The 27318-nt window shown below is 43.0% G+C and overlaps 1 protein-coding gene and 10 non-coding genes across 11 annotated transcripts in view; 2 read left to right on the top strand and 9 right to left on the bottom strand.

Annotated features, from left to right (window-relative positions):
* The window catches only part of Dhc98D (Dynein heavy chain at 89D), a gene marked incomplete at its 5' end in the record, with an annotated part of 78290 nt that overhangs the window by 32565 nt on the left and 18407 nt on the right, over nucleotides 1-27318 (top strand). Inside the window, 13 exons of the mRNA XM_028321762.1 lie at nucleotides 484-689; nucleotides 1547-2065; nucleotides 2202-2349; nucleotides 2938-3073; nucleotides 5864-6018; nucleotides 6449-6667; nucleotides 10262-10426; nucleotides 10840-10948; nucleotides 11284-11447; nucleotides 11952-12044; nucleotides 12813-12991; nucleotides 24165-24324; nucleotides 26466-26667. Of these exons, the coding sequence (XP_028177563.1) occupies nucleotides 484-689; nucleotides 1547-2065; nucleotides 2202-2349; nucleotides 2938-3073; nucleotides 5864-6018; nucleotides 6449-6667; nucleotides 10262-10426; nucleotides 10840-10948; nucleotides 11284-11447; nucleotides 11952-12044; nucleotides 12813-12991; nucleotides 24165-24324; nucleotides 26466-26667 (2455 nt within the window). The remainder of the gene's footprint in view (nucleotides 1-483; nucleotides 690-1546; nucleotides 2066-2201; nucleotides 2350-2937; nucleotides 3074-5863; nucleotides 6019-6448; nucleotides 6668-10261; nucleotides 10427-10839; nucleotides 10949-11283; nucleotides 11448-11951; nucleotides 12045-12812; nucleotides 12992-24164; nucleotides 24325-26465; nucleotides 26668-27318) is intronic.
* LOC114365252 (5S ribosomal RNA) lies at nucleotides 6123-6241 on the bottom strand. Its single transcript, XR_003656919.1, has one exon. It is a non-coding gene; the product is annotated as a 5S ribosomal RNA (ribosomal RNA).
* LOC114365264 (5S ribosomal RNA) lies at nucleotides 9805-9923 on the bottom strand. The gene has a single exon (XR_003656930.1). It is a non-coding gene; the product is annotated as a 5S ribosomal RNA (ribosomal RNA).
* LOC114365251 (5S ribosomal RNA) lies at nucleotides 10496-10614 on the bottom strand. Its single transcript, XR_003656918.1, has one exon. It is a non-coding gene; the product is annotated as a 5S ribosomal RNA (ribosomal RNA).
* LOC114365258 (5S ribosomal RNA) lies at nucleotides 11619-11737 on the bottom strand. Its single transcript, XR_003656925.1, has one exon. It is a non-coding gene; the product is annotated as a 5S ribosomal RNA (ribosomal RNA).
* On the bottom strand, nucleotides 15017-15135 carry LOC114365250 (5S ribosomal RNA). The gene has a single exon (XR_003656917.1). It is a non-coding gene; the product is annotated as a 5S ribosomal RNA (ribosomal RNA).
* LOC114365267 (5S ribosomal RNA) lies at nucleotides 15714-15832 on the bottom strand. The gene has a single exon (XR_003656933.1). It is a non-coding gene; the product is annotated as a 5S ribosomal RNA (ribosomal RNA).
* On the bottom strand, nucleotides 16866-16984 carry LOC114365266 (5S ribosomal RNA). Its single transcript, XR_003656932.1, has one exon. It is a non-coding gene; the product is annotated as a 5S ribosomal RNA (ribosomal RNA).
* Nucleotides 19037-19155, bottom strand: LOC114365259 (5S ribosomal RNA). The gene has a single exon (XR_003656926.1). It is a non-coding gene; the product is annotated as a 5S ribosomal RNA (ribosomal RNA).
* Nucleotides 23229-23347, bottom strand: LOC114365249 (5S ribosomal RNA). The gene has a single exon (XR_003656916.1). It is a non-coding gene; the product is annotated as a 5S ribosomal RNA (ribosomal RNA).
* Nucleotides 23904-24022, top strand: LOC114365261 (5S ribosomal RNA). The gene has a single exon (XR_003656928.1). It is a non-coding gene; the product is annotated as a 5S ribosomal RNA (ribosomal RNA).

Below are 27318 nucleotides of genomic sequence, written 5' to 3'. Positions count from 1 at the left end.
TTAGTACGAGGGGCTAACGGGACTATTAGTAATTTGTGTAATAAAAAAATATTAATAATCTTTTATATAAAAAAAAAACAACATCAAACTAGATTCTGATGCTATGTCAGGTATAGTTTTACAGGTTATGTGATGTACTGTTGTGTGCTATTATTAACAAATATTTTTTTTATTAGATGGAATAATGTATTATAATGTTGTGCCTATTAACTTTAAATTCAGCTAAATAGAATGCAATAAAACCGTTCTCTATAATGAGATCTTATTAAATTTTAGAAAGAATATCAATTTGTTTTACATAGTCGGGTTAAAACCTCGACCTAAGGTAAATGTAAGTATGTTTCTATAGCGAGTGGGTTAGGTTAGATTAGGTCCGGCGGCGACAGGGTTCAACTAACTCTCGCTAGTCACAAATGGGCAGTCTCATCAGTCTCAATCATGTTTGTCCAACAGTAATTTCAATTTTGAAATTCACTACAACAGGTGGTATGCGAATGCGTGGTGATCATTCGTGGCATCAAGGACGTGAGCTGGAAAGGTGCTAAGGGCATGATGGCGGACCCGAACTTCTTGCGCAATCTGCAGGAGATGAACTGCGACCTCATCACACAGGCGCAAGTCAAGGCTGTCAAGGCGCACATGAAGAAAAGTAAAAAGCTGGATACCATGCAGCAGATCAGCAAGGCTGGGTGAGACTGGCATTGTTAAACCGCAGATATTTCGCAGACTTTAATCGTAGGTGAGCGAGCGACCTGGAGCGAGATTAAGCGAGAAGCTCAAGACCGAACGAGATAGAGGACTGTTGTGGACGCCCTCTGCCCCATCTAGAAGACATAGGGCCTTAAGTCAAGTAAGTCAATCGTAGGTGAATGTCCAAGTTAGGAGAGCAAATCGCGCCTCCATTTCATAAGGCTCCGTAGGACACCGTCGGGTTCTAGAGGGTAAGCCCTGCCCGGGAGTCCCACATGGTAGGGATGTTATGGATATGTAGTTTCGGTTATGGATACGGTTACGGATATAGGAATAATGTTATACCGGTTACGGTTACGGGTATCCATAACATCCCTGCCACATAGCCCACTACTCGTCTCCCACTGTGAGTATGTATGTGCAAAGCATTTCAAGACGGAAAAAAAGGAAGAAGGACAAGAAGCTGGATACCTATCATGCAGCAGATTAGTAAAGCTGGGTGAGGAACCGGCATTGTTAATAGATCTTGTGAGAATTAATAGATTTGGTCATTTGCTTGCAGTGCTGGTCATTTTTGATTTTCACTTTCAATCTTTTTTTTTTCTCTTCCTTTCTCTGTTTATCTATCGTTGTTCTATGAGGCAAGACCACAGCTAGTAAACCGCACGCAAGCCGCGATCCCTAAATAAAAAGCTGCTTACAACGAGTCTAAATCCTAGCGATGTCATTGCGTATGCGCCGCATACACGCAGCGCTTTCGTCTCGCTGTGAAATTACATAACAAATCGCTAGTGTGTAAAAACTCTTAAAGTAACTACAGATGACTAAAAAGGTCATGAACGTTTTACTATTTCAGATACGGCCTCCTGAAATTCGTCATCGCCGTCCTCGGCTACTGCGCCGTCTACAAAGAGGTGAAGCCCAAACAGGACAAAGTGGAAGCTCTCGAGAAAGAATACTCTGAAGCGGTCAACTACCTCGCCTCGCTGAACCGAGAGATCGACCGGTTACAAAGAACTTTAGACGGCCTCAACAATAGATACGATACAGCCATGATGCGACGACAGGAGTTGCAGGAAGAAACCGATATCATGATGCGACGATTAGTCGCAGCTGATAAACTTATGTCTGGGTTGTCGAGCGAACAGGCGCGGTGGAAAATAGAACTGGCAGCTTTATACGTAGAACAATCGAGACTGATCGGGAACTGTCTGTTGGCCGCTTCGTTCCTGAGCTACGCGGGGCCATTCTCGTTCTCGTTTAGGCAGACGATGATATATGAAGACTGGTTAGGCGATGTGCTGGACAGAGGCATTCCGCTCACACAACCTTTCACTATTGAAAGGAATTTGACCAATGAAGTTGAGATTAGCGGGTAAGACATAAATGGCTTATATTTATTCTCTCTCTGCTCTAATGCCAGGCTTGTGTGATCTACTCTGTTATGATATTACGATAGATGATGATAAAGAAAAAGAAGCTATAAAATTAAATATTTTGCCCCTTTTCAGATGGAACTCCGAAGGTTTACCACCAGACGAATTGTCGGTACAGAATGGTATTTTGACAACTCGCGCGTCGCGATTCCCGCTTTGCATCGACCCTCAAACACAGGCCCTCACATGGATTAAGAAGAAGGAAGCCAAGAACAACCTTAAGGTCTGTATCATAGGCTCTTCTAGTTATTATAATAAAATCTACACAATTTGATATTTTGAAAACCGGTTTAAAGTAACTGATAAGGCATAGTCGACATTTTGTATTAGGTTAACCTTTCAAGTTTTCAAGTGCCCAGTCATCTGACCAGCCCTTTTGACTGCTAATTATTTTTGAAGCTATTTTTTTCTTGAAAGCAAAAGAAAGTTGAATTAAGGTAGCACACTATTAAATTTGATGGCATCTTTTGACTTTAAAGTGGCGGGGCCAGAAACTATGGCTCAGTTTTCAAGATTTAGTTTTTAGCATTGCAAAGACTAAATCAAGTGGCAGTGGGCGGGGCACATAGCTCGAAGAGCTGATGGCCGCTGGGGCAGGAAAGTTCTTGAGTGGCGGCCACGAGCCGGAAGACGTAGCGTGGGCAGGCGTCCCACTAGGTGAACCGACGATGTGGTGAAGGTCGCGGGTGGTGCCTGGATGCGAGCGGCGCAGGACCGGTCTTTGTGGAAATCCTTGGGGGAGGCCTTTGTCCAGCAGTGGACGTCTTTCGGCTGAAACGAACGAAAGGTTACTAACTTGTTAACTCGCCAGGTGCTGTCGTTCAACGACCCTCAGTTCCTGCGTCAGCTGGAGATGGCCATCAAGTACGGGCTGCCGGTGCTGTTTCAAGACGTCAACGAGTACATCGACCCCGTCGTCGACAACGTACTGGAGAAGAACATCAAAAGTTATTCACATTTGTTATTCTTATGCCTGTTTTCACTATCAATCCCTAATTTTTGACTCCTATGAAAACAAAATTCATATTATGTGTTACCATAGAGGTCACGTAAAATTAGGAATTGATGGTTAAAACGGGCATTAGGCCTTTAGAGGTCACCGTAACTTTAAAGGTCATAGCACACTTATCAACCCGGAAAGGGATCGTTTACGTTATGGTGCAGATAACTACAAACGGAGTTTCATACAAATAATACTGACTGCCTCGAGTTGATACGGTTACGATCCGTTTCCGGGTTGATAAGTATGCTTCGTCCTTAACCATAGTCGGTGTTTTTTGTTTAAATTCTGTCAGATTTTTGACGTTTGTTAAAGTTAAAGTAAGATGGTGTAAGTGCAACCCAGCCTTAAGGCGATTAGTGTCCTCAATCCGCGCCAAATGGGCATTTTGTAAAGCCTACTCCTCTTTTACTGCTGGACAGAAATAGTTTAAAAAAATATATGTTATACAACAGTTCAAGGACTACATTTGTGACGTTTGAATTTTCGCTACGTCTCTTTGTTTTGGATTAAAAAAATAAATATGGGACATCGATTTTTTACTTAAATTCCCTACTCCTCCAAAACGGCTATGTTAATTTAAAAGATTTTTGCACGAATAGATTGGGAATTCTTTAATCTTTAAATGACACGTTGCGTTTTTCAATCGAACATTACTTTCATTCATAAATTTTACTTTTTATAAATTCCGAACGTTTTGCTGTTGAGGGGGCCTTCGCGGGGTGCGGGCGGCAGTCGGCCGCTGGCCTTCAGACGGGGAGGTTGTGTCACTCGCTACAAACTGACATTAGCGATCAAAATGAATTTTTTCTTTGGCTAAGTTGCACCACCTGACGTGACCTAACTTTGACCGAAGCTTTGGCGATAACCGGTGTTTTTTGTATGGAGTTAGACAGACTTTTGACGCCTGTCAAAGTTGAAGTAAGATGGTGCAACCCAGCTTTTGTTCGACAATAGATTTTATGTCAGAATTGTTCATAGAGTACGTGCAGTCAGACAATACAATTGAATTATGACGCGCTCAGACGCTATTTTCTACCTGAATAGAATCTATTAGTGTAAAAAAACTATAATTGACTCCAAAACAACTGCACTAGATAAATACAAGTAGAAAAATTATTACGTTATTTATTTACTAGGCCTTTGCAATCAGTATCCAAATTAGGAGCTAGTCAGANGAGAGCAGTTGTTATTGCCTCGGGGTAGCTTTGAAGCAGGGGGAGGGGCCGGACGAGCGACTTATTGATTACCCTAGCCGCCTCCGAGCTGCCACCGAGAGAAACTATGCCGACCAAGAGCGTCGGCCGCCGCCAGACTATTAGGTGGGCGATTTGGTCTTGTTGAAGACCCAGGGTTTGAACGACACTGATCGAGGTAAAACCCCTAAGTTTATCCCTAGGCGTGACGGCCCGTATAAGGTATCGAGGGTCTTGAGTGACAGCACTTACCTCCTGAAGGGAGAACCTGGAGCGAAGTTAGGGAAGTGTTATGCCTCACAACTTACCCCATTTGTTGGTCACATCCATCCGCCTGTTAGGGAGAAGCGTAGGCGAGGTAGGCCGCGTAACTTTTAAGCTAGTCCAGACCGCGTTGCGTCGTCTGAACTAGAGGGGGAGGTTGTAACGCGGCAACGCTATTTCATAACGTTTGTAACGTTATCGCGCGCGAACAACGCAACGTTAGTGTTATCACGCCATCTCGTCTAATAGCGAATCACGCGGAAGTATGGTGCCGCGCCCTTTCCTCGGCCAATCGGCGCGAGGCAGTCCCCCCGCGCGTCTCGCGACTCACGCGGAAGTTCGAGAAGTTTCCTTCTTCCCGGTGCGCGACGCCAACGTGAACGGTCGATTTTGAGCTAGCCTATTTTGTATGTGGAAATATGTAAATTCCCATGATTGTTTGCCACGAAAAGTTTGTTTAGTCGTAAGCTTAAGTTTCAATAAATGATTATTGTGAAACCACGATTAAACAAGTAATTAATTAGTATGGACGCGTTTCATTTATTGTCTTCTGAATCTCCACATTGCAGACCTTCAATGGTTACACAGTTACGCTTTTCTTCTATCTTTTGGCATTGCAAAGGTTAATATCATGTTAACCCTTCAGGTGCTGTCGTTCAACGACCCGCAGTTCCTGCGTCAGCTGGAGATGGCCATCAAGTACGGGCTGCCGGTGCTGTTTCAAGACGTCAACGAGTACATCGACCCCGTCGTCGACAACGTGCTGGAGAAGAACATCAAAAGTTATTAACATTTGTTATTCTTATGCCTGTTTTCACTATCAATCCCTAATTTTTGACTCCTATGAAAACAAAATTCATATTATGTGTTACCATAGGGGTCACGTAAAATTAGGAATTGATGGTTAAAACGGGCATTAGGCCTTTAGAGGTCACCGTAACTTTACTTATCAACACACACTTATCAACCCGGAAAGGGATCGTTTACGTTATGGTGCAGATAACTACTAACGGAGTTTCATACAAATAATACTGACTCCCTCGAGTTGATACGGTTACGATCCGTTTCCGGGTTGATAAGTATGCTTCGTCCTTAACCATAGTCGGTGTTTTTTGTTTAAATTCTGTCAGATTTTTGACGTTTGTTAAAGTTAAAGTAAGATGGTGTAAGTGCAACCCAGCCTTAAATTGCATATTCTACTAGTCCTGTTAGTTAAATTGATCTATTAATAGTCCTATGGTGCCCGCACTAATAATAATTGTATCTCTTGACTTCAGTTGAAGGCGGGCGTACCTTCGTTATGCTGGGCAGTTCCGAAGTGGACTACGACCCGAAATTCCGCATGTACCTTACCACAAAACTGGCCAACCCGCAGTTCAACCCTGCTGCTTACGCCAAGGCCGTGGTCATCAACTACACCGTCACTGTACAGGTATAATAATACGTATAAATAATATACTACGGTCGCTAGCGGGCAATGCTATATTTTATTGCAAAAATAAATAATTGTTGATTAAAAAATAAAGGAAGGCAAAAAGCCAACATCACGCGGTGTTCCCAGGCGGTCACCCATCCAAGTACTGACCGCGCCCGACGTTGCTTAACTTCGGTGATCGGACGAGAACCGGTGTTTTCAACGTGGTATGGACGTTGGCGAATGAATGAGCCAAAATGTCGTACTTTTTGTAATTTATATCGAAGATTCTTATTACGTCATCAATGTGTGTCACACAGTGTGTGTGGCATAAAAATAGCTAAGTCTATGGACATGAACAGAAACACTTATTTTTTCTTCATATTCTCCAATATCTGTCATATTTTCGCGAACGTAAAAAAACTTAATGTTTATCCTCATTCCCCAGGGTCTAGAAGACCAGCTACTCAGCGTGGTGGTCCGCGCCGAGCGTTCCGACCTCGAAGAGCAACGAGAGTCTCTGATCATCGAGACCAGCGCCAATAAGAGTCTTCTGTCCGGCCTCGAGGACTCTCTACTGCGAGAACTGGCCACTTCCACCGGCAACATGTTAGACAACGTGGAGCTCGTCAACACGCTCGAGAACACCAAGTCCAAGGCTGCTGAGGTCAGTATGTCAGAGCTGATGAGAGCCTGCTGTTTGCTATCGAGGACTCCTAAAAGGAGGTAAGTCAATACAGTAGCAGAAACAAAGAACCTCAACGCCGCAACGTTGACGCATCTATGTGAGATCAAGACACTAGAGAATGCAAAGTCCAAAGGCGCTGAGGTCAGTACAGCAGCGAGTCGCTGATCAGCGAGACAGAGTTGATAGAAACCTGCTGTCTGCCATAAAGGACTCCTAAAAGGAGGTAAGTCAATACAGTAGCAGAAACAAGGAACCTCAGCGTCGTGACGTTGACTCGTCGATGTGAGATCAGCCTGCCCTCAAGACACTAAAGAATGCAAGTCCAAAGCCGCCGAGGTCAGTACAGCAGCGAGTCTCTGATCATCGAGACAAGTGCCAACAAGAGTCTTCTGTCCGGCCTCGAGGACTCGCTGCTGCGATTACTAGCCACTTCCACCGGCAACATGTTATTTCATATTCATATTTATTCATAAATTGCAATTGACAATGTGGAACTCGTCAACACGCTCGAGAACACCAAGTCCAAGGCTGCTGAGGTAAGTACAGTAGGACGACGAGAGCCTTTTGCTATAGATAGTTAATAAAAGGAGGTAAGTCAATACAGTAGTAGAAACAAAGAACCTCAACGTCACAACGTTGACGCGTCTATGTGAGATCAAGACACTAGAGAATGCAAAGTCTAAAGGCGCTGAGGTCAGTACAGCAGCGAGTCGCTGATCAGCGAGACAGAGTTGATAGGAACCTGCTGTCTGCCATAAAGGACTCCTAAAAGGAGGTAAGTCAATGAAGTAGCAGAAACAAAGAACCTTCATATTGATGTGAGATCAACCTGCCCTCAAGACACTAGAGAATGCAAAGTCCCAATGCCGCAGTACAACGGCGAGCGAGTTGCCGATCATCGAGACCAGCGCCAACAAGAGTCTTCTGTCCGGCCTCGAGGACTCGCTGCTTCGAGAACTAGCCACTTCCACCGGCAACATGTTAGACAACGTGGAGCTCGTCAACACGCTCGAGAACACCAAGTCCAAGGCTGCTGAGGTCAGTACAGCAGCGCGACGAGAGCCTTTTGCTATAGAGAGCTCCTAAAAGGAGGTAAGTCAATACAGTAGCAGAAACAAGGAACCTCAACGTTGTGACGTTGACGCGTCGATGTAAGATCAGCCTGCCATCGAGACACTAGAGAATGCAAGTCCAAAGCCGCAATACAACGGTGAGCGAATCGCCGATCATCGAGACCAGCGCCAACAAGAGTCTTCTGTCCGGCCTCGAGGACTCGCTGCTTCGAGAACTAGCCACTTCCACCGGCAACATGCTGGACAACGTGGAGCTCGTCAACACGCTCGAGAACACCAAGTCCAAGGCTGCTGAGGTCAGTACAGCAGCGAGTTGCTGATCAGCGAGACAGCTGACGAGAGCCTGCTGTTTGCTATCGAGGGCTCCTAAAAGGAGGTAAGCTGACTTACCTACTGTACTGATACAGTAGCAGAAATAAGGAACCTCAACGTCGCGACGTTGACGCGTCGATGTGAGATCAGCCTGCCATCAAGACACTAGACAATGCAAAGTCCCAAGGCTGCTAAGGTCAGTACAGCAGTGAGTCGCTGATCATCGAGACAAGTGCCAACAAGAGTCTTCTGTCCGGCCTCGAGGACTCTCTACTGCGGGAACTAGCCACTTCCACCGGCAACATGTTATTTCATATTCATATTTATTCATAAATTGCAATTGACAATGTGGAACTCGTCAACACGCTCGAGAACACCAAGTCCAAGGCTGCCGAGGTCAGTAGGTACAGCAAAGCAAACGAGACAGAGCTGACAAAATCCTGCTGTCTGCCATGGAGGGCTACTAAAAGGAGGTAAGTAAATACAGTAGCAGAAACAAGGAACCTCAGCGTCGTGACGTTGACTCGTCGATGTGAGATCAGCCTGGCCTCAAGACACTAAAGAATGCTAGTCCAAAGCCGCCGAGGTCAGTCTCTGATCATCGAGACAAGTGCCAACAAGAGTCTTCTGTCCGGCCTCGAGGACTCGCTGCTTCGAGAACTAGCCACTTCAACCGGCAACATGCTGGACAACGTGGAGCTCGTCAACACGCTCGAAAACACCAAGTCCAAGGCTGCTGAGGTCAGTAGCAGTGAGTCGCTGATCAGAGAGACAGAGCTGACGAGAGCCTGCTGTTTGCCATCGAGGTCTCCTAAAAGGAGGTAAGTCAATACAGTAGTAGAAACAAAGAACCTCAACGTCACGACGTTAACGCGTCGATTTGAGATCAGCCTGCCATCAAGACACTAGACTAGAGAATGCAAAGTCCCAAGGCCGCTAAGGTCAGTACAGCAGTGAGTCGCTGATCATCGAGACCAGTGCCAACAAGATTCTTCTGTCCAACACCAAGTTCAAGGCCGCTGAGGTCAGTACAGCAGCGAGTCGGTCGCTGATCAGCGAGACAGAGCTGAAAAAAACCTGCTGTCTGCCATAAAAGACTCCTAAGGAGGTAAGTCAATACAGTTCGTTCGTTCGTTCGTTTCAGCCGAAAGACGTCCACTGCTGGACAAAAAAGGCCTCCCCCAAGGATTTCCACAAAGACCGGTCCTGCGCCGCTTGCATCCAGGTACTTCCCGCGACCTTCACCAGATCGTCGGTCCACCTAGTGGGAGGCCTGCCCACGCTACGTCTTCCAGCTCGTGGTCGCCACTCAAGAACTTTCCTGCCCCAGCGGCCATCAGCTCTTCGAGCTATGTCCCCCGCCCACTGCCACTTGATTTTAGCGATTCTGCGGGCTATGTCAGTCACTCTGGTTCTCCTACGGATCTCCTCATTTCTGATTCGATCACGCAGGGAAACTCCGAGCATAGCACGCTCCATCGCTCTTTGGGTGACCTTGAGCCTTCTTATGAGGCCCATAGTAAGCGAAGTCAATACAGTAGCCATGAAGAAACTAGAGACTGCAAGTCTAAACTACCGACGCGACGTCTGTTTGCCGCTCGATATCAGTGGCGTTCGTTGTTACATTTTTAGGACCCTTCTAAGTACTACGTCTGATTACGGTTATAAAAGTTAATTATATGAAATAACACAAATATTTACTAATGAAACCAATGGAATAAAATAGCAAAAAGCCAACATCACGCGGTGTTCCCAGGCGGTCACCCATCCAAGTACTGACCGCGCCCGACGTTGCTTAACTTCGGTGATCGGACGAGATCCGGTGTTTTCAACGTGGTATGGACGTTGGCGAAAGAACGATCGAAATAGTAGGACACAAACAATCATTGAGCACCCTAACCTTTTTCTTAATTTTATTACCCTTTTCCCTAATACTTTTGTCTCGCTAAAATTGTTTGTGCTAATCTATTATTGGGATTACGAGTTCATGCAACCAAAATAATTTACCTTCTATAAAACGCCACCTAGTGGTAAATCTACTTGAACTAGAACCTTTCACACCAAAATGATGGTTGTTTTTATGTAATTACACTAGGTGGCGCTTACTACACCTTTCTTTGTGTTTACCCTACCGTAAGATAAAATAAAAGGTATTTTTTATAAAAAAAAATGTCTTCTCTGTTTTTAGGTCATGGAAAAACTAGCACTGGCAGAAGCAACCACAAAGGACATCGAAAAGTTCCGTGATGGCTACCGACCCGTGGCGAAGCGAGGCTCCATCCTATTCTTCGTGCTATCAGACATGGCAGGCGTGAATTCTATGTACCAGTACTCATTATCTTCGTATCTTGATGTAAGTGAACTTTATCGTAAAAAACAATAATAAATTTTGACAAATACGTTTGACTAAATAGAAGCAAAAAGCCAACATCACGCGGTGTTCCCAGGCGGTCACCCATCCAAGTACTGACCGCGCCCGACGTTGCTTAACTTCGGTGATCGGACGAGAACCGGTGTTTTCAACGTGGTATGGACGTTGGCGAATGGATGAGCGAAATATTCGTACCAAAAATACGATAGGTGCTCCAAAAGTTAGTTTGTAAGAAAAACGATAGATGTGGTGCGAATTTCTCCTACAAAAGTGTGTGCTATACAAAGAATTAGGTTAATAATAAAATGTAGTTTAGCCGTGACTTTGACTTGTGTCATGCGTTTAACACACATTCACTTATGACGTAATAAAATGTATTTATTTATACTTTACAGGTGTTTTCGTTTTCGCTACGTAAGGCAATGCCAAATGTAATCCTGGCCAGACGTCTAAGGAATATCATCGATATGTTGACCAAAAACGTGTATGATTATGGTTGCACAGGTAAAATATTATTCCAATCTTTACATAATTCTATTTATATTAGAACAAATAACTGCCTATATCAAGCACAATAGAATTCGCTAGTTTTTGGTGTAACAGGTAGTGAATCTAGAGTCAATATTTTTCACTAATATGAACCATATTGCCTTGTCTTATGGTCCAAATCCAAAACCAATAAAAAGTTTTGCCATGCCCGTTTCAGCAGGGATTAAAAAAGGCTTTTTAAAATTGTAACCGATACGAAACATACCAAAGGAAATCGTACTCGAAATCTCAATTCATATTCGCATAATAGGCATAATTTGCATTCGCATAATGTGAATATTGTTACACAGGTATATTCGAACGGCACAAGCTCCTGTTCTCTTTCCAAATGGACATAAAGCTGGAACAAAGCGAGGGCAACGTGAGCCAGATGCAACTGGACTTCTTCATCAAGGGGAACGTTTCTCTTGAGAAGTCGCCTACGCCTTGCCCGGCTTCTTGGATACCAGCTCAGGTTAGAGAGTATAGTTTATTTTGAACCTTATTCCGTTGCTTTAAGGTCCAAAAGCAATTGAAAGAAGTTTGAACTTCTTAGCAAGGGTAAAAATACTGGCAAGTTCAATTGAACAATTGACAGTAGACAAACAAAAAAAAATATTGAAATACAAAATTTACATAAGCAAAAAGCCAACATCACGCGGTGTTCCCAGGCGGTCACCCATCCAAGTACTGACCGCGCCCGACGTTGCTTAACTGCGGTGATCGGACGAGAACCGGTGTTTTCAACGTGGTATGGACGTTGGCGATAGATGAGTTCAAAAAGTTCTTCAGTTTATCATGACTTTATAATTAGTTCCATATGACGTAATTGTCATTCACATCTCGCTTGAGAGGCCAACAATACGTTTTTCGTGTTCATTGTTATTGCCTTTTTTTGTTATACATGAGTGCTGGGCTCGATTCAAAAGTATTGTTACATTTTATATTATTAGTGATAAATAATAAGTTATGTTTTTAGGGATGGCAAGATATCATGAAGCTGAGTTTAGACTTCGAGATATTTTCAACTCTTCCCGACAACATTGCCAGAGGCCTCGACGTCTGGCAAGAGGTAACTTGAACGTGTGTTAGATATCACAATTAATTGGTTCAGTAGATTATGTACTGTTTATCTGTTTATTTTACTCTCCAACTCTTATTGTGTCTTCAGTCCATTATCACCTTTTAAAAGAAAGAAAGGAAAAATTAAAAGAAACGCAGTCTGCCGCATAAAAAGGTTTGTCGACCCAACCGTAAGCTACACCCGTCCCGAATTCCATCGCAGACAAAATATAAACCTGCCTCTCGCAACAATACGATTTTGTCATTGCATTTTTAAATTAGGGGGTTTAAATATTTTTTTATGCATAACAAGGCAGGTATTTGACCACAATCCACTATTTCTACTACTAAGCATTATTGAGCGCGTTAAAAAATGTATGAAAATTTTAGTTTTTGAACGTTCCCCGCTAGGGGCGCTGTACAATCCGTCATACATTTATTGTAATTTTTTGACGCGTTTGATGTATTACTCACACTAGGCCCTCTAGTGTTAAGTGGGATGCAAATCTAGGCCTATTGTTATAACTTATTTAGTGATAAGTTGACCTCTTAGATAACTTCTTCTTCCTCTTCCTCGGTCTCTCACTGATGAGGATCGCGATCACAGATAGTGTTCCTCCACAGACTGCGGTCATAAGCTGTGTGGACCGCACGATGCAAACTCCCGCCCACCGTCCTCCTCACCGCGTCCGACCATCTCGTCGTTCTTAGACCAAATAGTTCTCGTCTATTACCAAAGTTTATTAAAAAGTGTACTTAATTACTCTTTTTTCCACAGTGGTTCGACAGCGACACCCCAGAGTCTGCGGAAATCCCGAACAACTACCGGGACATTCTTCAGCCCTTCGAGATTCTGATGCTTCTGCGATGTTTCCGCGTCGACCGTATTTACCGAGCGCTCACAGACTACATCACCGTCACTATGGGCGAGGAGTACATCACGCCGCCCGTCATCAGGTCGGTGCCCCAACAGGCCTGCCGCGACCCCCTGCGGCCTTCGAGGCCTGATGCTTGCGCGGCGACCGCATCTACCGCGCGCTCACAGACTACATCACCGTCACCATGGGCGAGGAGTACATCACGCCGCCCGTCATCAGGTCGGTGCTTCAGCAGGCCTGCCGCGACCCCCTGCGGCCTTCGAGGCCTGATACTTGCGCGGCGACCGCATCTACCGAGCGCTCACAGACTACATCACCGTCACCATGGGCGAGGAGTACATCACGCCGCCCGTCATCAGGTTGGTACCTCTTGAGAATAGAGTTGAAATCTAAATAAATATAATTCAAAGGTGACTGACCGACTGACTGACTGACTGACTGACATACTTAGTGTTGGGAAGCCAACAACGCGCGGGAGGAGACGTGCGGGCGGCGTACGATGACTAACGTCACCTCGGGCTGACAGCGTCATCATCGGCAGAGCTCGGGTCACACACTCGTCCTTGGGACACCACAGTCGTCGCACAAATACCGCGTACTCTGATAATTTCATGTAAATTAGGCTGGCGAGAATACAGCAACCTATTTTTATACAGTCCACTATTTTATTTCTTACTAATATTCGTTAGGACCCTAACAGTGATCTATCAATGCACAGCCCAAACCACTGGACGGATCGGGCTGAAATTTGGCATGCAGGTAGATGTTATGACTAGGGGTCGCAAACCGGGATACCGAATTTCGAAAATACTGGAATACCGGGCCAAATTTAGGTCTAATTAATACCGGTATTCATTTCACAAAAACCGGGATTTTCGGTATTTTCGGTTTTAGTAAAAAAAATAAAAAACAAATACAAATAGAAAAATTTACGCGCCGTTTAATTCAAAATACGCGCGCGCGAGTTCGTTTTGAGTTGATTGAGTGATAGTCGACGTAAACTCCGCCGCCGACGTNGGGCGCTTTGCTGTAGGTAATTATCGGATTTACCGCGCGGAGTGAGCCAGGCCTGGTCATACGCGTCATTATGAGGTGCATGTCATTGTGCGTGTATGGCATAAAAATAGCTAATCCAATGGACATGAACCAATTTTTATTATTTATTTCAAGTTTATCGTGTTATTTTGGTGTACGTAAAATATCGTTAAAGTAAATTCTCATTCCCCAGGGTCTGGAAGACCAGCTACTCAGCGTGGTGGTGCGTGCCGAGCGTTCCGACCTCGAAGAGCAACGAGAGTCCCTGATCATCGAGACCAGCGCCAACAAGAGTCTTCTGTCCGGCCTCGAGGACTCGCTGCTTCGAGAACTAGCCACTTCCACCGGCAACATGCTCGACAACGTGGAACTCGTCAACACGCTCGAAAACACCAAGTCCAAGGCTGCTGAGGTCAGTACAGCAGCGCGACGAGAGCCATTTGCTATAGAGAGCTCCTAAAAGGAGGTAAGTCAATACAGTAGCAGAAACAAGGAACCTCAACGTCGCAACGTTGACGCATCTATGTGAGATCAAGACACTAGAGAATGCAAAGTCCAAAGGCGCTGAGGTCAGTTTAGCAGCGAGTCGCTGATCAGCGAGACAGAGTTGATAGAAACCTGCTGTCTGCCATAAAGGACTCCTAAAAGGAGGTAAGTCAATACAGTAGCAGAAACAAGGAACCTTCATATTGATGTGAGATCAACCTACCATCAAGACACTAAAGAATGCTAGTACAAAGCCGCAGTACACAGCGAGCGAATCTCTGATCATCGAGACCAGCGCCAACAAGAGTCTTCTGTCCGGCCTCGAGGACTCTACTGCGAGAACTGGCCACTTCCACCGGCAACATGCTGGACAACGTGGAGCTCGTCAACACGCTCGAGAACACCAAGTCCAAGGCCGCTGAGGTCAGTACATAAAAGAAGAATTAAGTCAATGCAGTATCAGATCAGGTCAATTAGACCTAGTAATTTTATAACCGTCATTAACGGTTATAAAATTACTATAAATTAATTTACATAATTATAAAGATTTATAAATGAAAGCAATCGAGTAAAAATAGCAAAAAGCCAACATCACGCGGTGTTCCCAGGCGGTCACCCATCCAAGTACTGACCGCGCCCGACGTTGCTTAACTTCGGTGATCGGACGAGAACCGGTGTTTTCAACGTGGTATGGACGTTGGCGAAAGAATAATCGAAATAGTAGGACACAAACGATCATTGAGCACCCTAACATTTTTTTGTTACTTAAGCATTATAATAACCCTTTTTCATAATACTTTGTCTCGCGCTTAATCTATTATTGGGATTTTTATGAGTTCATGCAACTAAAATGAATTTACCTCCCATAAAACGCCACCTAGCGGTTAACCTCCTCAAACTAGAACCTTTCACAACAAGGTTATGTTTGTTTCTATGAAATTACTCTAGGTGGCGCTTACTACACCTTTCTTTGTGTTTACCCTTCCGTAAGATAAAAGGTATATTTTATTAAAAAAATGTCTTTTCTCTGTTTTTAGGTCATGGAAAAACTAGCACTGGCAGAGGCAACCACAAAGGACATCGAAAAGTTCCGTGATGGCTACCGACCGGTGGCTAAACGGGGCTCCATCCTATTCTTCGTGCTATCAGACATGGCAGGCGTGAATTCCATGTACCAGTACTCATTATCTTCGTATCTTGATGTAAGTGTATTTGTTGTAAAATTTAATTTTACAAAACATTGTTTTTTAACATAAATACGGGGCTAAAAAAATGTAAAAAGCCAACATCACGCGGTGTTCCCAGGCGGTCACCCATCCAAGTACTGACCGCGCCCGACGTTGCTTAACTTCGGTGATCGGACGAGAACCGGTGTTTTCAACGTGGTATGGACGTTGGCGAATGACTGAGCGAAATATTCGTACCAAAAATACAATAGGTGCAAAAGTTGCGATAGGTGGGGTGCGGATTCCTCCTACAGAAGTGTGTGCTATACAAAGAATAGGTTAATAATAAAATTAAGTTAGACTTGACTTTGACTTATGTCATGCGTTTAACACACATTCACCTAACACGTAATAAAATGTATTTATTTATTCTTTACAGGTGTTTTCGTTTTCACTACGTAAAGCAATGCCAAATGTAATCCTGGCCAGACGTCTAAGGAATATCATCGATATGTTGACCAAAAACGTGTATGATTATGGTTGCACAGGTAAAATATATTAAAATTGATATAAATGCTTCTGTTTAAATTCGAACAAATAACTGCATTTAACAAGCACAATAGAATCCGTAGTGAATCTATAATAGTCAATATTGTTCACTAATATGAACCATATTGCCTTGTCTTAAGATCCAAAAACAATAAAAGTAATTAAGGCTTTTTGTAACCGATACAAAAAATACCAAAACAACTGGTACTTGAAATCCCAACTCATATTCGCATAAAAAGCATTTGTATCGCTAAGGCTCGGTTGCACCATCTTACTTTAACTTTGACAAACGCGAAACGTCAAAAATCTGTCAAACTCCGTACAAAAAACACTGGTTATCCTTATAGTTACGGTCAAAGTTAGATGGTGCAACTTAGCCCTAATGTTACTATTGTTATACCTACAGGTATATTCGAACGGCACAAGCTTCTGTTCTCGTTCCAAATGGACATAAAGCTGGAACAAAGCGAGGGCAACGTGAGCCAGATGCAACTAGACTTCTTCATCAAGGGGAACGTTTCTCTTGAGAAGTCGCCCACGCCTTGCCCGGCTTCTTGGATACCAGCTCAGGTTAGAGTATAGTTTATTTTGAACCTTATTTCGTTGCTTTAAGGTCCAAAAGCAATGAGTTTGGCTAGTTCAATTGAATAATTGATTATAATTGACAGTAGGCAACAAAATAAAATATGTTAAGGTACAAAATTGACATAAGCAAAAAGCCAACATCACGCGGTGTTCCCAGGCGGTCACCCATCCAAGTACTGACCGCGCCCGACGTTGCTTAACTTCGGTGATCGGACGAGAACCGGTGTTTTCAACGTGGTATGGACGTTGGCGATAGATGAGTTCAAAAAGTTCTTCAGTTTATCATGACTATTTAATTAGTTCCATGTGACGTAATCGTCATTCACATCTCGCTTGAGAGTGCTTGAGATGCCAACAATACGTTTTTCGTGTTCATTGTTATTGCCTTTCTTTGTTATACATGCATTCTGGGCTCGATTGAAAAGTATTGATACATTTTATATTTTTGGTGATAAATAAACTAGTTATGATTTTCAGGGATGGCAAGATATCATGAAGCTGAGTTTAGACTTCGAAATATTTTCAACTCTTCCCGACAACATTGCCAGAGGCCTCGACGTCTGGCAAGAGGTAACTTGGACATGTGTTAGATAATTTAGATATCACAATTAATTGGTTCAGTACATTATGTACTGTTTATCTATTTATTTTACTCTCCATCTCTTAATGTGTATTCAGTCCATTATCACCTTTTAAAAGAAAGAAAGGAAAAATTAAAAGAAACTTCGAATCCGAAGCATAAAAAGGTTCCCCGACCCAATCGTAAGCTACACCCGTCCCGAATCCATCGCAGACGAATATATAAACCCGCCTCTCGCAACAGTTCGATTTTGTCATTGCATTTTTAAATTAGGGGGTTGAAATATTTTTTAAGCATAACAAGGCAGGTATTTGACCACAATCGCACCAGTGGACCAGTGTGAGTTTACATCAAACGAGCTCACTAGTGAGCGCGTTTAAAAGATGTATGAAAAATTTTAGTTTTTGAACGTTTCCCGCTAGGGGCGCTGTACAATCCGTCATACATTTNGCCGCCCGTCATCAGGTCGGTGCCCCAACAGGCCTGCCGCGACCCCCTGCGGCCTTCGAGGCCTGATGCTTGCGCGGCGACCGCATCTACCGCGCGCTCACAGACTACATCACCGTCACCATGGGCGAGGAGTACATCACGCCGCCCGTCATCAGGTCACAGTAGATATATGAGCTAAAGCAGTACGGAAACTTAGCCCTTTCGGCGAGTTAAATACCTACACTTCAACTGAGTGTTAGGGTTGGCACTCTTAATCTTTATAAAATTAATAAGGTTCTGACTTACTTATTTATTTAAACGTTTATTTAGGTTTTTTAAATATCAAATACCTAATGGAATAAATTAATTGACTAAGTAGTTAACAAAAAAATAAAACGTTAATTAGGTTCTATAATGATCGAATACATAATCGAATAAATTGATTAAGTACTATTAGAGGCCGGTAGAAGATATTCTATTCTCATAAATAAAATACCGGATACTTACTTTCACACAGCTATTGGCTCATTTTAAATACAGTTCATCACTTCGTACAAAAGCGCGCGGAGCAAATTACTTTATCAAATAGAACACATAAATTGTTAAAAAGCGTAATTACGTAATTTAAAAAGAACTATTACTAAATCAGATGTAAGCACTTTATTTAAAAAGTCATATTTAATCATTTTTACAATTCAGAATTATTACGAAGTTTAAAAAATGAAAGTTCTGGTTTTGAAGATGCCGAGTTCAAGCAGACGTATTATACTAAGAAGCAATACACTCGTGGCATGTTTTTAAAAATACAGCGGACAGTGCATGCAATAAAATTATTATTAAAAACAAAACGCGCGCGACACTCGCGACGGATGGACTGCGAGGTTCGCTTAGAGCTCGTGTAAAGCGTGCGTCTGTGTGCGTGAGTCTGATTTCGAGCGTTTGTATGAAGCTTCCGTACTGTTTGATTTATCTACTGTGTATGAAGTGAAAGTGCGGTCTTATTCACAATCATAGAAACATTATGGGCCTACGCTACATTATGCCGCCCGTCATCAGGTTGGTGCTTCTTGAGAATTGAGTTTAAATTAGCACAGTAAAGTCTATAAGGCATGATGTCAAAGTGCCGTCTTATGGACCTACGCTAAAACTCGCGCGGACGCTCAGTATCTCTCCAATAAGAATAAGTAGTAAAAGTGAAAGACCTGCGTTGGGCGTTAGCGTAGGCCCTAAGCACTTGGTATTGTGGGTACAATACAACTGGTCGGTACAAAAATGACAGAGTACAAGTGCAAAAAGCCAACATCACGCGGTGTTCCCAGGCGGTCACCCATCCAAGTACTGACCGCGCCCGACGTTGCTTAACTTCGGTGATCGGACGAGAACCGGTGTTTTCAACGTGGTATGGACGTTGGTGGATGGATTAGCGAAATATGCGCACGCAATACGTTGTGGATAGCAAAAGTTATTTTGCAGCGTTGATGTTTACACATGAAAGTGCTTTACAATGGGCTAAATTTTAATAATAATGAAATAAATTTCATACATTTATTAGTCTTGTGTAGTGTGCATTTACTAGTTTTGTGTAAAGAAAGATCTATACATCTCTCGCAAAATAAACAAACTATAGCCTGACCAGGAACNCGACCCCCTGCGGCCTTCGAGGCCTGATGCTTGCGCGTCGACCGCATCTACCGCGCGCTCACAGACTACATCACGCCGCCCGTCATCAGGTCGGTACCTCTTGAGAATAGAGTTGAAATCTAAATAAATAATAAACAAAGGTGACTGACCGACTGATTGACTGACTGACATACTTAGTGATCTATCAATGCACAGCCCAAACCACTGGAGGATCGGGCTGAAATTTGGCATGCAGGTAGATGTTATGACGTAGACATCCGCTAATAAAGGACTTTACAAAACTCTGCCCCTAAGGGGGTAAAACGGGATCTACGCGTACGAAGTCGCGGGCGGCCGCTAGTTAGNGCGAATTTGAAGAAAATATTTCACCCCCAAGGGTGGAAAATTGGGGATGATCTTTTTTATACGCAATATTTTTAATTTTTAGTTTTTTTTTGTGTTCACGCATTGAAGTCGGTTTTTTTTTTAAAGTTATTTGACGCGCTTACTATAGTCTTTTTCACGTAAGATGATCCGTATGACGTTTCGAATTTGAAAGTTATAGAGATGTCACATAACTAAACCATAGCGATTTATCTATCGATTTTTTTCTAAGAGTTAGTAAAACCTACTTTTAGAGAAATATTTTGTATAGGTGTCATTTAACAAAAAAACATGTTTTTTTTAATTACAAATATTTTTGTAACAATTTTTATTGATAATATTCAAATTCCATGGACTTCGTGTTAAAAAAAACGATTCCTAAAAAGTACTGGTTCTATTTATTTAAATTAAAAACTATTAATATATTTTCAATGCGTTTATTAAAATCAACAATCGAAAAATATAGTTGATTTTTGTGATGTTTTTAATAACTAAGTATTCACTGCAATCGATTAATGAACCGCGAAAATAATCGATTTTGTTATACAACAAATACCCCAGCACTAAATCTATTCCGTTTCACATATTGCGTACATTAAATAAAAAATATTTTTACATCGTATTTAATTAAAATATAATCAAAAGACTCAGATTTTACTATATATTTCAAGAAAAGTAAGTTATTTCTTTTTTATTATATTGCTAATGAAATACAAATATTTTTTCAAAAATATTCTGCATATGTAGTATGCGTAATATGGATAACTTTGAAGTGTCATACGGATCATCTTAGGTGAAAAAGACTATAGTGAGCGCGTTTGATGTATACTCACTCTAGGCCCTTTAGTGTCAAGTGGGATGCAGTCTAGGCCTATTGTTATAACATATTTAGTGATAAGTCGACCTCTTAGATAACTTCTTCTTCCTCTTCCTCGGTCCCTCACTGATGAGGATCGCGACCCCAGATAGTGTTCCTCCACATACTGCGGTCATAAGCTGCGTGGACCGCACGATGCAAACTCCCGCCCACCGTCCTCCTCACCGCGTCCGACCATCTCGTCGTTCAATACTCAATACTCAATACTTTTATTGCATAACCACATTAGCATTTACATTTATAGATCTTACAATTTAGGCAGTTATACAGTGTGGACCCAGTTAGGGCACAGCAACTTTAGGAAGGAGACAGAACGACGATCTTACTAGTGAAAAGAAATTAATGTACAAATTGAGTTTGGTGGAAATGTATGTGTAATGTTCTTAGATAACAAGATTACCAAAGTCTATTAACAAAGTGTACTTAATTACTCTTTATTCCACAGTGGTTCGACAGCGACACCCCAGAGTCTGCGGAAATCCCGAACAACTACCGGGACATTCTGCAGCCCTTCGAGATCCTGATGCTACTCCGATGTTTCCGCGTCGACCGTATTTACCGCGCGCTCNAGGATTTATTTTATTATTCATCAATAATCAAAGTCAGAACTTGAATACTCAACTGCAATGTTTGCTCATGAACGCTTCAAACTCGGTACTTCTTTCCCAATTCCATAAAATTCAACACTTAAAAAGTGACAAAAATTTTTAAAATAGGTAGTTGAAACAAACCACAGCTAATTTTCATAGTGGACTGTACTAGAGATGAAACGGATAGTTGTTTGGCCGGATACCGGATACCGGATATCCGGCCAGCTGCTAGGCCGGATAGTCGGATATCCGGCGGCCGGATAGTTGGCCCATTGTCTCGTTGCATATCGTAACGAGTTTAGCGCCGCACAGGTGCTTCGATCGCGATCAGTGGGTCTATTAGTAGACTAAACTAGTCACACTTTTCAAAAATCGAATCCGTCCGAATAGAATGTCAGATTTTGCCACTTGTCTTAGGAGCAGATCAATTCGGCTGATTTCGGTTGCTATAGTGAGTGTGTGATTGAATAGCGAAAATTAAATTAGTTTACTTGTTGCGTAATCTGACTGAACTGCATGCATCATGTCATCAGACCATCAATGAAAAAAGATGGCTTTTTTATTTGGCAATATTTCGTTCGACATTAACAGATATTTACTAATTTATGTGTTCGTCATTAGAGTGAACAGCCCAGAAAAAGAAATTAGTTTTTTGAAAGGCCTTAATATGGCTTTTTTGGAACTTTTTGGACTTTAAATAAAAGCCATCATTATTATAAGCCATTTTATTGATATTTGCCTCACAGATTAATGTATTTCATTTTATTAATAGGAAATTGTCGTAGTTTTTTAATATCCGGTATCCGGCCGGATAGTGAGTTATTATCCGGTATCCGGCCGGATAGTAAATTTAGGCCGGATATCCGGCCTACCGGATAGTTACCGGATATCCGTTTCATCTCTAGACTGTACTATGCGATAAACATGTCAGTCAATTTGACAACCTTTGTCGGAAACATTATTCAATGAAAATATTGTCCGAACCCTTAGTATTTCTCTTCAACAAATACTTTAACACATTGTAAACCACTTTTCTTTCACGACTATAAAAAGATTTTAGCAATTTAATTCACAAAATCAATTGCGCACATTTAAAATAAAGTTTGTTTACACTTTGACAGCAATAGACTGACATGCAAGGTGACATGACAATGAAGTTTTCAGTTACTGTTGCCATTAAAAGAAATTAGTACCATTAGTTTTCCGCAACATGGCGAGGGTTTTTATGTTCCTGGTCAGGCTCATTATATTTTTTAAATAATTCATATTATTTTTATCCATCTAGTGTAGAGTGTATGAACTACTCACCATTTTAAGTGTAAATGTACATGTAAGTAACGTTATGCGTGTAATAAATACAAGCTATTCTTCTATCGTGATGGTAGATGGCGCTACTACTAAGATGAAACTATTTTTATCACAACTTTTATTACGTGTTTTTGTTTACAGTGTATTCGCTGGGTGCGAAGTACTAGGTGGGGGGGACATAATCTATCGCAGCGCTCATGGTGGTCAAAAGTAGAAATAATGTTAGCTCTGTCATCAGATGTATCTGTCAATGGCAAAGCGATTCTACATAATACATTTTAATATCATTAATTAATCGCATGAAAAGGGTNGGCCTTCGAGGCCTGATACTTGCGCGGCGACCGCATATACCGCGCGCTCACAGACTACATCACCGTCACCATGGGGGAGGAGTACATCACGCCGCCCGTCATCAGGTCGGTGGTCCAACAGGCCTGCCGCGACCCCCCGGGGTCTTTGAGGCCTGATGCTTGCGCGGCGACCGCATCTACCGCGCGCTCACAGACTACATCACCGTCACCATGGGCGAGGAGTACATCACGCCGCCCGTCATCAGGTCGGTACCTCTTGAGAATAGAGTTCAAATTAGCACTATAAAAAGCATGATGTTAAAGTGCGATCCTAATATTAATAAAACAAAACAAGATCGGTCTCTATGTAAAGAAAGAATGAATAGTATGAATACGAATGGCATCAAAAATGCAAAAAGCCAACGTCACGCGGTGTTCCCAGGCGGTCACCCATCCAAGTACTGACCGCGCCCGACGTTGCTTAACTTCGGTGATCGGACGAGAACCGGTGTTTTCAACGTGGTATGGACGTTGGCGAGTAGATGAGCGAAATATGCGCACGCAATACGTTGTGGATAGCAAAAGTTAATTTGTGAGAAAACAATAGGCAGCGTTGATGTTTTCACATGAAAGTGCTTTACAATGGGCTAAATATTTAATAATAATTAAATAAATTTCATACATTTATTAGTCTTGTGTAGTGTGCATTTACTAGTTTTGTGTAAAGAAAGATCTATCCATCTCTCGCAAAATAAACCAAACTAAAATCATTATACTTTTTAAATAATACATATTATTTGTATCCATCTAGTGTAGTGTATAAACTACTCACCATTTTAAGTGTAAATGTACATGTAATGTAAGTAACGTTATAGCGGTATGCGTGTAATAAATACAATGATGGTAGATGGCGCTACTACTAAGATGAAACTATTTTTATCACAACTTTTACGTGTTTTTGTTTACAGTGTATAATCTGATTATTATTTATGACAATAAAACAAAATTGTTATACATGTACATGACGTTTCACTATTCTACCAAAATCTGAAAATCGTATACCTACTGTACGCTTATTTCGATTACTCATTCGACAACGTCCATACCACGTTGAAAACACCGGTTCTCGTCCGATCACCGAAGTTAAGCAACGTCGGGCGCGGTCAGTACTTGGATGGGTGACCGCCTGGGAACACCGCGTGATGTTGGCTTTTTGCATTTGCAAAATAAAACATAAATTCGAAAGTGATATTATTACTTAGATTTTTTTTTACTTTTATTGTCATCGACTCGGACCTCTTTTGCAACTTTAATGTGTTAATAACTTCCTCATAACACCAAGTTTCCTTCCAGCTTGGACATGATAGTGGAGCAGACCACGCCGTATACCCCGGTGGTGTTCATCCTAAGCCCCGGCTCCGACCCGACAGCCGACCTGGTGAAGCTGGCCGACCGCTGCGGCTTCGGTGGCGGGAAGTTCAAGTATCTGTCGCTGGGACAGGGGCAGGAGGGGGTGAGTGACATAGGAACCCCGAGTAGTGTCATATTGTCATCCTAAGCCCCGGCTCCGACCCGACGGCCGACCGTTGCGGCTTTGGCGGCGGGAAGTTCAAATACCACTCGCTGGGATAGGAGCAGAAGGGGGTGAGTGACATAAGGACCCCAAGTAATGTCATATTGTCATCCTAAGCCCCGGCTCCGACCCGACCGCCGACCTGATGAAGCTGGCCGACCGCTGCGGCTTCGGCGGCGGGAAATTCAAGTATCTCTCGCTAGGGCAGGGGCAGGAGGGGGTGAGTGACATAAGCATCATTGCATGCATTACTTGTTTATGTAAAGTTGTGTTGTTGGTAGATCTTTGTCAATAAATAAAATATAAGGACCCCAAGTAGTGTCATATTGTCATTCTAAGAAATCCCCAAGTATTATCATCCTAAGCCCCGACTCCGACCCGACGGCCGACCTGATGAAGCTGGCCGACCGCTGCGGCTTCGGCGGCGGGAAGTTCAAGTATCTCTCGCTAGGACAGGGGCAGGAGGTGAAAAAAGTTGCCAGTGTACTTAGTGATAGAATCGAAGAGAGCCAATAAGTAAGGATTCCTATTATCAAAACAATGAACAAACTGAATAATACAACATACGAGTCATGCTTGAATATCTAGGCGCCGTTAAATACCTAAGGTAAACGGCTACTAGTTCGTGATAGTACGTAAGTTCGTAAGTTTTTTTTCTAGCTCAAATAATAAGCAAATGGAATATTATTTATAAAAATTCTTTATTACTATAAAAACTCTATTATTTAAGCTATCTAAAAAACCAAGTACCAACATTGTGGCGCCAAAAATGAGAGCAGTACGAAGCTTCAAACTCTCAGAGAGCCAAAAACAGCCGTGCGGCGTGAAAATGTTGCTCTCACCGTAAGGTTAGCGCTCCAACTTCTTAAGCTTATAAAAAGGCGAAGAAACGTCAATTTGCATAAAANTATTGTCCCCCAAGTAGTGTCATCCTAAGCCCCGGCTCCGACCCGACGGCCGACCTGATGAAGCTGGCCGACCGTGGCCGCTTTGGCGGCGGGAAGTTCAAGTATCTCTCGCTAGGGAAGGGGCAGGAGGTGGTGAGTCGAATAAAAAAAGTTGCGTAGTGATGGAATCGAACAGAGTCAAAAACGTAAGGATACCTATTGTCAAAACAATGAACAAACTCATTATGCAATATGCGAGTCATGCCTGAATATCTAGGCGCCCGTTAAATACCTAAATTGAGTTACAGCTGAATTGATTCACAGCCAAGCCAATTGCTAAAACTGATGGAATATCAAAACGATGACGCATATTATTTCATATTGAATGTTTTTCAATCTTAGTATGACAAAAGTGGAACATATTTATTTATAATTTAAATTGGTAGTTTTGCGTCAGTCATTGTGTAAAAATTCCGTTAAATAATGTATTTTTACATATTATTTCCCGGTTGAATGGATACCCACTTGCCCACTCATTGATAACTGACGTTGCTTTCGACCCTGCGCATACTTAGCTGTGCAAATAACCAGTGCACCTGTATCAACAAGTTTCACTTGTTTAGATTTGATAAACACGTTATTTAATTACATAATTTTATCATCAAATACATTCATATACAATTTATTTTGAATATAATTTGTTAATAGAGTACTTAACTTACGTAAGCAGGTTTTTTCGGTAGTTGTTATTGAGTTTACGAAAATAATACACTCGGATCGGAATGTTAACAAGAATATTTGAACAAGGTCATATTGATATTTGAAAATAGCTACTGATGTCATACTTCATAAGTAGCACGTTTTGCACCCAGGCAGAATCCGAATCGCAAATTGCATCCACAAAAATAGTCAAGCAGCCGTCCAATAACATTTCCATGGTTCAAATCTGTGCAATTACAACCACCGGGCATTAAAAGTATCATGGGTTTTATAGCACTGACTTGACATTTTATTAAACTAATTGCATAATGAGAAATAGAATAGAAAAGGTTTATTGACACAGTAAAAAAAGACACAATACAAAAAATAATGTAATGAATATTATGGATAAATCCTTAGCCACCACGCGCACTAGGCAGCCAGGCTGTAGCAGTCTAGTGCGCTGGAGGCCTTATTCTTACGTTTGGTCCCCAGGCTGCCTTAGCCCTGCTTGAGGGCGCCATCTCCCACGGCCAGTGGCTGATCCTTCAGAACTGCCACCTGCTGGTGTCCTTCCTGCGCGAGCTGGAGAAGCAACTAGAGCTCATGGAGAAGCCGCACCCCGAGTACCGGCTGTGGCTCACCACTGACCCCACGCCCACCTTCCCCATCGGCATCCTGCAGCGCTCGCTGAAAGGTGAACAATAACAGTAACAGCTGGAGAAGCAGCTGGAGCTCCTGGAGAAACTGCACCTCGAGTACCGGCTGTGGCTCACCACCGACCCCACGCCCACCTTTCCCATTGGCATCCTGCAGCGCTCGCTGATAGGTTAACAATAACAGTAACAGCTGGAGCTCATGGAGAAGCCGCACCCGAGTACCGGCTGTGGCTCACCACCGACCCCACGCCCACCTTCCCCATCGGCATCCTGCAGCGCTCGCTGAAAGGTTAACAATAACAATAACAGCTGGAGAAGCAACTGGAGCTCATGGAGAAGCCGCACCCCGAGTACCGGCTGTGGCTCACCACCGACCCCACGCCCACCTTCCCCATCGGCATCCTGCAGCGCTCGCTGAAAGGTTAACAGTTACAATAACAGCTAGAGAAGCAACTAGAGCTCATGGAGAAGCCGCAGCCCGAGTACCGGCTGTGGCTCACCACCGACCCCACGCCCACCTTCCCCATCGGCATCCTGCAGCGCTCGCTGAAAGGTTAACAATAACAGCTGGAGAAGCAGCTGGAGCTCATGGAGAAGCCGCACCCCGAGTACCGGCGACTGTGGCTCACCACCGACCACACGCCTACCTTCCCCATCGACATTCTGCAGCGCTCGCTGAAAGGTTATAC

The sequence above is a fragment of the Ostrinia furnacalis genome, unplaced genomic scaffold (assembly GCF_004193835.3).
Source record: "Ostrinia furnacalis isolate ACB-3 unplaced genomic scaffold, ASM419383v2 OfSCF7578, whole genome shotgun sequence".
Lineage (NCBI taxonomy): Eukaryota > Metazoa > Arthropoda > Insecta > Lepidoptera > Crambidae > Ostrinia > Ostrinia furnacalis.
The sequence above is the reverse complement of the archived record's forward strand: the minus strand, read 5'-3'. Positions and strand labels throughout refer to the sequence as shown.